The following is a 9,640-nucleotide window of genomic DNA, read 5'->3' as shown; positions in this document are numbered from 1 at the left end:
TCAATAAAGTATTTCTGATTTTGATTTCTGATTCTGATTCCAAAGGAATTAATGTTATCTATCTTTACTTAAAATGGGATTTAATGTGTCTGAATTCATCCATTTATCGTGGTGTGTTCCTCTCTCTTTAATAAAGGCATGCTCCATGGACTTGTTGGCTTCTGTTTTGATGCTATCTGCTGTCGGCTCAAACTTGGAGTCTACAGGCCCAGAGAGGTGAGTCTTTACCACACGGTCTACGGTCTTTACAAAACACATCCAAAATACAGGTCTCCATTACTGTCACATCAGAAGGAGTTGTTTCTGTCTGTATTAAATTACTGTAAACTTCACCATGAAGCAGATATAATACTTACCTGTACTGAATCTATTTCAGGATGTGCAGCTACACAACCAGATGAACAATCTAAACAATCACCAGACTCCTTTGTTGGCTGACAATGGTCCTCAGGACTAGCGGTTTCAGTGACCAGGCTTTTGGTCATCACCAAACATCATTAATATGCCATTAAATTGTGTTTATTCTACTTAAGGTAAAGCTGTATGTTAAACACTGTAAACTTGCAAATAGTAAGTTCCCATCAGATTGTTGCACTTCAAGAAATGTGCTGCCTTTGGCTGCAGTTATATTATGCGTTTGAAGATTTCTTTTCTGTGATGGGGTTTGTTCCTTTAGAAATAGGGTGGGCTTTCTGTTCCATATGCTGTATAGCACATACAGCAGCTTGTTTGTACTGACTGTCCATTAAAGTTTAAATATCCACAAATTCAAAAATACAAGTAAGGATTTATTTCAAAGGATTAATGTGTGGAAAACATTTAAATCGTCAGTTAAATCACAAAAAGATGTGGATGGTCTTCAAATACTATAGTCAGTTTGGAGAGGTCGACTGCATTAATTTAGTATTGTGTCATCCCAATATTTGTAATAGCTTGTAATGAGCTCTATGTAGCTGAAATGCCAGCGTTTTTAAAACCTTTATCAAAAGGCCAAAGAATGAGTTTTAACGGGACTGGTTATTTTGAAGTTTGGTAAAGAAACTACATGGTGAGGTAGAAGTAAAGTTTAATGGGCTGCAGCACACTTGCAATTCTAAATAATTTCAGTTTTGCCAAGCAGATTGAACAGTGAATAAAAAGTGGTCAGACATTTTGTAAATGTGTATTGCTGTTGTGTTACATACAGTACCAGATGCTCCAGCACTTTGTTATGAAACGCATACAGAGGAGCAAGACTCAGTAACACCATTACAATAACTAACAATTGTGATGACACCACTTAATATACAGGCCTCGTACAGCTGCAGACATTGTTGGTTCATTATCCCCTAAATTAAGACATTTACCATGATTACACCACAGACATGGGCTTTGCATAAACATTTATTTAGTTTTGTCCCTTTTCCCCCCCATATAGGCTCCTAACTTATTTGTATTCTGTCAAGCCTTGCAACACATACAATCCTGTACACAGTTTTCTCATTTGCTTAGGATACATCTGACTTGCTTGTCACACTTAACACTTTTGGTAGACTGTGGGAAGCTCTGGGGTGGACACTTGACAAGCAAAGATCAGTCAAACACAATTTTTGGTAGTCACACAGCAATTCACAGATCTAAACTGGGGTCAAGGATGCAATACAAGGACAGCCTTAAATCCTTTGTTTATAACCTAGCACTTTTGTGATTTAGGTCCAGAGAAAAAGAACAATTTGACTTGCTTTAAAATAGTAGTCCATCTCCCCATCAAGTAAGGCATATTGTACCTCAAGGCTCCGTACTTCATCCACTACTTCTCAAATATTCTGTTCGGCAGAATTTTCAGCTTGAATTTGCAGAGGACACTAACTGATGCAATGAATCTGTCCTGTTTACTAGCTGTTGGAAATTGGAAAAACTACAGCTTTCAACACAGCCTTGCTAATTCATGGTATTACTTAGCATAAATGTATGTTCTTTCTTAGCTATTTTATTTATTTTTTTAAAAACATGACCTCCTCAGTATCCAGAGGCCTGCCTCATGAACTAAGAAAAATCTTCAGTCAGTAGTGCCTTCATCTTCTCATGGCATATACCATCTCCTCGGTGCCCTGCTGGCTCCTTCCTTGCTAGCCTGCTGCAGTTGCTTTGGAGGTGCTGGTCTCCTCAGTTTGTGCCTCATATATTAGCATTACATTCAAATCACAGGGCGCATAGTTAGCTCACCTGGTAGAGCAGACGCCCATATATAAAGGTTTACTCTTTGACGCAGTGGACGCATGTCCAACTCTGACCTGCGTCCCTTTGCTAGATGTCAATACCCCACTTTCATGTCTTCAGCTGTCCTACAACCTTTATATAAAAAAAAAAAAAAAAAAAAAAATCCCTTTCTCTAATAAAAAAAGACTGAGTGAGGTTTGGAAAACAAGTGGTTAGCCATATTGCTGTTCTGAAGACATTTCTAGAAACCTCAAATATTCTTTTAGCCACATGGATGAAAACATTTTGTTTGCTGCAGGATAAGAAACATTTTTAACATGTTTCCCAAGTTGCAACAGTTTCCAAAGACAGTTACCTAGGTGACTCAAGGCTCTTTGTTGGGATAAAGGAAACATTTTTTTTTTTTTTACAATTTGGGTTTCAACTCTTTTTCGTGCAGTTTATGGAATATTTTCATCCAGGTAGCTTGAGGAGTCCCAATATTGTTCAAAACACTCAGATGCAACCTATTGGGATTTTCATCTCCAGGTAATTACTTTTCAGAGAAACTGTTGATTGCCATTGTGACTCAAATTTAACGCTAATACAATACACTCCATCCAATCCTCCATCTTTCAAGTGACCTGTCTCCCTACTCCACTGAATTTCCTGCTCCAAGCTTGGTCCCCCAACCTCACAAACCTTCTTGCACGTGTGAACCACTGATCGGATGGACCCAGTCTTCATTTTGGATTTACTGCATTAGCGCTGGACCTCGTAGAATCCCATTGTTCTTGGCATGTCCAACTGTAACTTGATGTTACAATTTGTAACTTTTGCACCTGTGGCTCCCATTTCACTGAGGGGAGAGGGAAGGGGGGGGGGGGGGGTCCCTCTTTGAAATGTCTTGAGGTTCTGGGGACATTCTTATAAAACTTGGGCTTGGTTGGGGGACTGTTGGGAGACATTGTACAATGTGATACTGGGCTATACAAATAAACCTGACTCTGATGTACTCTTATTTATATATGATACACTGCCAAGGGTCAACCACATATCAGCATTTGACGCAAGTATAAATATGTAAAAGTAGTAAACTTAGTTTCAGTACAAACTGTTGTACAAACTGGCAAAAAGTGGGTGAGAATTCAAACAAACAAGGTTTATGTTCAGAGACATACTGACATTATTGTTTGTTGTAGTAAATAAGTGACAACCTCAACAGCAGGGAAGATGGCAGATCTGTAGGTTTTGATACAATTAGTGATGCGGTTTTGTGTAGTCAGAATTTAGCTGAAATACAAGTCTCAATCTGTGGAATGACCTTAAGACAGGCAACCACCAGTTAGTTTTTGGGGGTGTAATCTTAAAAAGGCAACAGATACACACAATGCAAGACAAAGACAAGTAAACAAGTAAAGAGAGACTTTGCATATCCCACAGTAAAAAACAGCACTAAAATAAACTTTTAGAAATCACCCGCCAGTGAAGCACTGCCATATTTCAAGTATGAAAACAAATCACACAAAGTCACGCAAAAGGCTTATTGTTGCATATATAATTGGCCACTTTGAGAAGGAAATTGTAGACACAACATGAATGACATTTTTTGGACTGGTCTGGTGACTGAATAGTGCAGGTACTGATTTCTGAACTAAACAAATAACTCATGGCTAGAAGACCTCTTTTCTCCATTCTGAGTGCTTCACACAACTGCAGCCTCCCACCTGTGGAGAGCCCCCAGCTAATCCACGCTAACAGAAGGATTTAGAGTGTCTATTGTGGATGGTCAGAGTCTCAGATGTTATATCCTGCCGACAGCTAAAGGCAGAGAGCTGCTGTATCTGGTTTGAGGCGGTGAGGAAGACTTAGTTGGTTATGGTACTGGATGCACGGAAGTAGGAGAGGAACTTGAAACAGAGGCTGACCACAAAGTACCAGATGTTTCTGGCCATCTGGGAGCGGGCAATAAACACCCTCCAGATGAAAACCACCAACAGCGTGTTGAAGGTGTAGCGGATGTTCCTCAGTCTGGAAAAGAGAGGAGGAAGGTTTTAGAAAAAAAGTTGTTTTTAAAGTGTGTTTTAGTTGACTTTTAAGCAAACTAGTATCCATCTTGCCTATTAAGAGAGTACATAGAAAGGAGGACTATGTCAAACCTAAAAAGGACAACATTCAATGTTGCATTAAAATTACAAGCAAGCCAATTTAATTTGAAAACATGGAAGGGTCATGTGGATAGTTAGGGGCATCTCTGCTCAGTTGAATTTTTGAAAACAACATTTATTGGTGTCTGATGGTATTGTCAAAACACTTAGCACTGGGCTGAAATGCCTGTTATTTACTAAGAAAAGTTTTGATGTATTGACCGCCTACTCTTCCTGTTGTATTTATGTTGCACTCTTGTTGACTTACTTCCTCAGATGCTGCCTGGCAGCAGGAATGTCAGACATGTCTTCATTCAGGACATACTTCTTGGTGCCGATGCAGTAATTCTCGATGTACTCGGGCCAGTTCAACTGGCGCACATCAAAGTTAAATGTCTGAAAGATTGGAAAGAGTTAGAAGGGAGTTGAGACAAACCAAAGCTCGTTGATTTGTAATGAAAAAACAAAATGTAAAATCCCACTGTCAGTCACTATATGGAGCAATAGACTCCCTAATACTATTCTAATGTGGAGAGCAGAGGAAACCTTTCTTAAACTGCTTGCTCTCTTCACTATACTAGAATTAAATAGAAAAAGCAATTTTGTCTTTGGTGGTGAAAGTAGTACTAATGTCCTTTACTTGAGTAAAAGTAGCAGTACCATAAAAAAGTAAAAATACAGTATTATCAGTAAAATTTACTTCTAGTGTCAAAAGTAAAAGCAGTAATTATGGCGCATGGTTGCTTCAGAATGTTTTATTAGATCTACGTTATTGATTGTTATGACCAAGGCATTAACGTACAAGCAATGGTTTATTTCATCCATGTAGCAAATGTACTTTATATTATATGCTACTGCGTATTTTTATCCAAAGCATGAAGTAATATTCATTCATTCTTTCATCATTATTATTGAGTCAATAATTTATTATCACGTTCTGTACGCAACACTTCTGCAAAGTAACTTGTAATAAAGGTGGTGATAAAGTACACTAAAAAGTACAATATTTCCCTTTGAAATTAAGTGAAATACAAGTATAAAGTGGCATAAGATGGAAAATAAAGAACAAATAGCTCAAAGTTGCACTCTGTACTTCAGGTGTCTACGTCATTTTCTACCAATGCATTTTAGTTTGTTTTAACCTGCATCAGATGGGTGAGAAGGGGTTTACAGCAGCCATTTAGATGGTGTCAGATGAAGCAAGTTATTTCTTGAGACTGGATCAAACAATCTGGTTCCTAAATAGGTAGAACATTGGCCCAAACTGGCACCATGTATGTGGATAAGCGTACCTTCCGGTCCTCTGGGGTTAGCTGGCTCATCAGCATGCTCATGTTCTCAGAGTTCCACTCCCAGTCCCGGCTGCTGAAATACTCCAGCAGGCCGATTGCCTTATGCAGACGATTGAAGATGCGCATCATCCTACAGCGAGAGAGGGAGGGGGGGTCAGAGGTAACTACGCACATTAACTTTTTCAGATTTCAATTGCGACAGACAGCTGAGAGTCTTACTGCGGCTTTTGTCCAGAGAGTCGCAGGAAGAAGTCATAGATGAGGGCAGGGAACTTGTGGCTGACCAGGATCCAGTACTGGTTGATCAGGTAGTTGGAAGTGATGTTGGTGTTGGGCCGGCGGAAAGCCTGTTCCAGCGGGTTCCTCTTCCAGGACAACATCACATGGTGCTCTACAAAAAGGCGCAGGGGATTGGTTCAACAAAATACAGTCTTCATCTACGAGATAAAAGGCCAATAGGGTAAAATACTTATTTATCTAGATAGTTAGAAGAGTCTTTAAATAGATTTTGGAAACAACTGTACCAACAGCGGTAAGAGTTCAAGATCACCAGTTATTTTTACTGTTGGGAAAATCAGATGCTTAGCTCTGTGAATTTAATGTAATGGTAAATATAAGAGGCACAAACAATGGCAAGCCTTGCCGTAAAAGTGGGGATCTCATGATGAAAAGATCCTTAAAAAAATAAGTTTTAAATCATCCAGGTTATCAACATCCACTGACCAGGAACAATGGGTAACAAATAGGTAAACGCACAAATTGCACTTTCTATACTAGGATCACGACTTCCAGGAACCATGGCTGGCCTTAATCATTGCATGATTTTCATTTCTGGGGCAATATCAGGCAGAAAGGAGCCACACAAAGACTACCCCCACTGGGCAGCACAGCTGGCCCCTCCTCCATCCACCCACAGACAGAGGGCAGCCATGTGACTACAGACATCACACACAAGGCCCTGCACTGTTCCGTTTCCATGGCAACAGATATGTAGTGGTTGCAGGGGCTGAGATGACCAGATCCGAGGTGACAGCCAGCTGTGGATGAAGCCTGGAGTATCGCCACTAACCTTGAGCTGCCCTTCAAAGTCTGGGGGAGAGTAACAATAAAAAGAGACTGGGCCAGAGTACCCACAATTCTTGGTAGCAACAAGGAGCTGAATCCTCCTTTACTTTTCATAACCAGAAAAAAAACAAACAAACAAACAAACAAACAAAAAAAAAAAAAACTCATCCCTTTGTCTTAGTTTTTTGGTCTTGTCTGATCATTGGGTTTTAGATTAGCTCCATTCCTTTTTCCTTTCTGAATTGGGCCAGCGAGGTTAGAATACATGTTTCCTCTTTCGTAACAGTGAGTTGCAGCAATGAGACCTAATCCCGCTACTATCCATCTGGTTGCAATTTCCTTTGGGAAGCGAGCATGTTTGCTAATCTAAGAGAAAAAAAAAAAAAAGCAAGGGACCCTTGTCATCCTGCCAGTCTGACATCCACAGCCCTCTAATCCCACTGTATGTGATGACCACTGGGATGGGAACACGGTTTTCCCTCATGTAATTAAAATGTACACATTTTAAAATTTGGACCTGATGCGGATTCCAGAATAAAGTCAGAGAATCACCAAAGTGGTTATGATTAATCCTGAGGGGACAGGAATAACTGTACTGTAATACGTGGAAATCCAGAGTTTTTGAAATGTTTGGTTTAAAAAACGACAGATGGCGACCTCACCAGAAAAGTTACAGGGTCCCTAGTCAGTAGGATTCACCCTTCTGGCACCATAAATGTCTGTAGAAAATATGCCAATCCATCCAAATTTTGCTTTTCATAACGTACAAATAATGTATTTTGTATGTAAACTAGCATTACCTCAGCTCTTCAAACCTACAAAATAGGAAAAACTGTTTTTACTGGGAGGACGTTCCAAAACAGTCGTGTGGCCAAAACCTTGCATAACCTTGCAAAAATTTGCTTTTTTCCCCATTTATGAAAAATGTGAGGCTTTCGGTCATTTCAATGTAAAAAGAATGATTTGTTATCTCAAGAATACTAAAGAATATACTGTATCCAGAAACTGCTGTAAAACCAGTCTTGAGTAACTTACTTACACTCAAATGTTTAATACATCCGTCTCTTTCCAGCAGGTGGCAGACACTCCCCACAAGAGCCCCAACCCCAAACAACTACATCACAGGGTCGTTGTGTCACAACACCCGAGTATTGATTTGTGATGATGAACAGGACAGCAATATTGTGGGATGCCAGCAGGCACAGACAAAACCGCTCTGAAGAATCTGCCTGCAGTGGCTGGTTTCTATTACCTTTAAGCAAGACAAAAAAAATATATAAATAAAAAAAACGTACCGATCTCGCCCCAGTGAAACGGGTTGATGCCGCCGGTCGTGCAGTTGTACACCAAAGCTGGTTTTGGTCTGCAAGGTGTGGGAGAAGGTCACAACACCAATAAAAACACATGTTTGTATACATTTCCTGGACTATTAGAGTTGTAAGCTATGAAAATAAGTGCTATAAATGTGATTTTAAACACAGGTAATAGTGAGAGAATATTACAGAGACAGGACATGCAGACTTTTTAGAACAACATTCTGTTACTGTCTCTTCACAGCAGTTTTGAACTAAAAGGGTACCACTTTACTTGAAGGTATCTACATAAGAGTGACATGACACCCTCATGAACACCCGACACTGTCATGACACATGAACCCTAACTCGTCATGACAAAACCGAATGACACTTACTTAAAGAAACGTCATAAATGTTTAGCACTTGTTTACGACACGTCTGACCGTAACCAGTCACTCTTATGTAGATACCTTCAAGTTAGGGGTAACCCTAAAAGACCTTTCAGACTTGAAAAAGTGTGAACTTGTCCTTTAAGAGTAGGGACCCAGGTTTACAGATTTTAAACAAACCTGTGGGTGTGGCACTAACCTGTGTTTAGCGGTGTACCAGCCAGCAGCCAGTGTGAGGTTGATGACTACGTCCACAGGGATAAGGTCAGCCACCGCGTCGTTGTTGGCTCTCATAGTGCGCAAGATCCCCTTTCCAGCCTAAGTATAGGAGAACATTTAGTCTTAGGACTCCAAAACATGTCTGCGTGTTTAAAAAGATTTGAGATTTTAACGTTTCTACTTACAGCTATAAAGATTCCACTTGGCCCGTTGAAGTTGTCGATCCAACCCTGAGGTGTAAGAGAAGAGATACCATGGAAATACTTAGAGTTTTCTCTCTCAAGTCAGATACAACGTTGGTTATTTATAGATTTTCTCACACCACATATGTGGTTAAGTTTATGTTTACATGTGCTGCATCAGCTGTTCAGAGTTATCTTACTTCCTGCGTTGGGAGAACAGGGGACGCTGGGAAGCAGCGATTGTCAAATTCAATTAGAGTACATTAAAAAAGGATGAAACCAGTGGTTATAGACTGCTGCAGTGTCTAACGTGTAGGACAGAGAGCCATTATGTGGCCAAGGCTTGCCCCAAGTCTAATAATGCTCTGGTGCAGATAAAGTGCATGAGGCGTTTCTGTTGATGGCTTCATGCCCGGCTAAAGTGGCAGATAGATCTTACAATTTATATTTTACATTATACGTTTGTCGAATGCATTGATTTTAGTGGAGACAGTGGGTGCGTGTACCTTTCAGATTTCAGCACGAGTCATTTTATACCCACCACTTTTTTTTGAAAACATAAAAAGCTCAATTTAGTTAAAAAAAAGAAGTTTCTAACAATTCTTGAGTCACCGGTGCCAAAAAATACACAAAAATCTCTATCCTCACAGGGCAGGCACAGCAGTTGTGCTACTGCGCTGCGCTGGCTACACGCTTCTTTCCTTTCATAGACTGTCACGTCATGTCACATTGTACATGGATACATGAAGCAGAACATAGTGGGTCATATGTCCAGTGTTGAGCAAGTTACTTCCAACATGTAATATATTATAGATTACTTTTCTGTCATTTGAGTAATTAGTTACATTACAATATTACTGTCTCTAAATTGTA

The 9,640-nt window shown here is 39.9% G+C and overlaps 2 protein-coding genes across 2 annotated transcripts in view; one reads left to right on the top strand and one right to left on the bottom strand.

Annotated features, from left to right (window-relative positions):
* The window catches only part of LOC116673293 (endoplasmic reticulum-Golgi intermediate compartment protein 2), a 6,736-nt gene extending 5,575 nt beyond the window's left edge, over positions 1–1,161 (top strand). Inside the window, exons 13-14 of the mRNA XM_032505534.1 lie at positions 137–216; positions 377–1,161. Of these exons, the coding sequence (XP_032361425.1) occupies positions 137–216; positions 377–457 (161 nt within the window). The 3' untranslated portion in view covers positions 458–1,161. The remainder of the gene's footprint in view (positions 1–136; positions 217–376) is intronic.
* A 209-nt stretch (positions 1,162–1,370) lies between these two features.
* si:dkey-97m3.1 (fatty acyl-CoA reductase 1) overlaps positions 1,371–9,640 on the bottom strand; it is a 40,437-nt gene continuing 32,167 nt past the window's right edge. Inside the window, exons 6-12 of the mRNA XM_032505525.1 lie at positions 8,771–8,815; positions 8,566–8,684; positions 7,978–8,045; positions 5,837–6,008; positions 5,618–5,747; positions 4,594–4,721; positions 1,371–4,209 (exon numbers count right to left, since the gene is read on the bottom strand). Coding sequence (XP_032361416.1) covers positions 4,047–4,209; positions 4,594–4,721; positions 5,618–5,747; positions 5,837–6,008; positions 7,978–8,045; positions 8,566–8,684; positions 8,771–8,815 — 825 coding nt within the window. The 3' untranslated portion in view covers positions 1,371–4,046. The remainder of the gene's footprint in view (positions 4,210–4,593; positions 4,722–5,617; positions 5,748–5,836; positions 6,009–7,977; positions 8,046–8,565; positions 8,685–8,770; positions 8,816–9,640) is intronic.

The sequence above is a fragment of the Etheostoma spectabile genome, chromosome 23 (genome assembly GCF_008692095.1).
Source record: "Etheostoma spectabile isolate EspeVRDwgs_2016 chromosome 23, UIUC_Espe_1.0, whole genome shotgun sequence".
Taxonomy (NCBI): domain Eukaryota; kingdom Metazoa; phylum Chordata; class Actinopteri; order Perciformes; family Percidae; genus Etheostoma; species Etheostoma spectabile.
The sequence above is the reverse complement of the archived record's forward strand: the minus strand, read 5'-3'. Positions and strand labels throughout refer to the sequence as shown.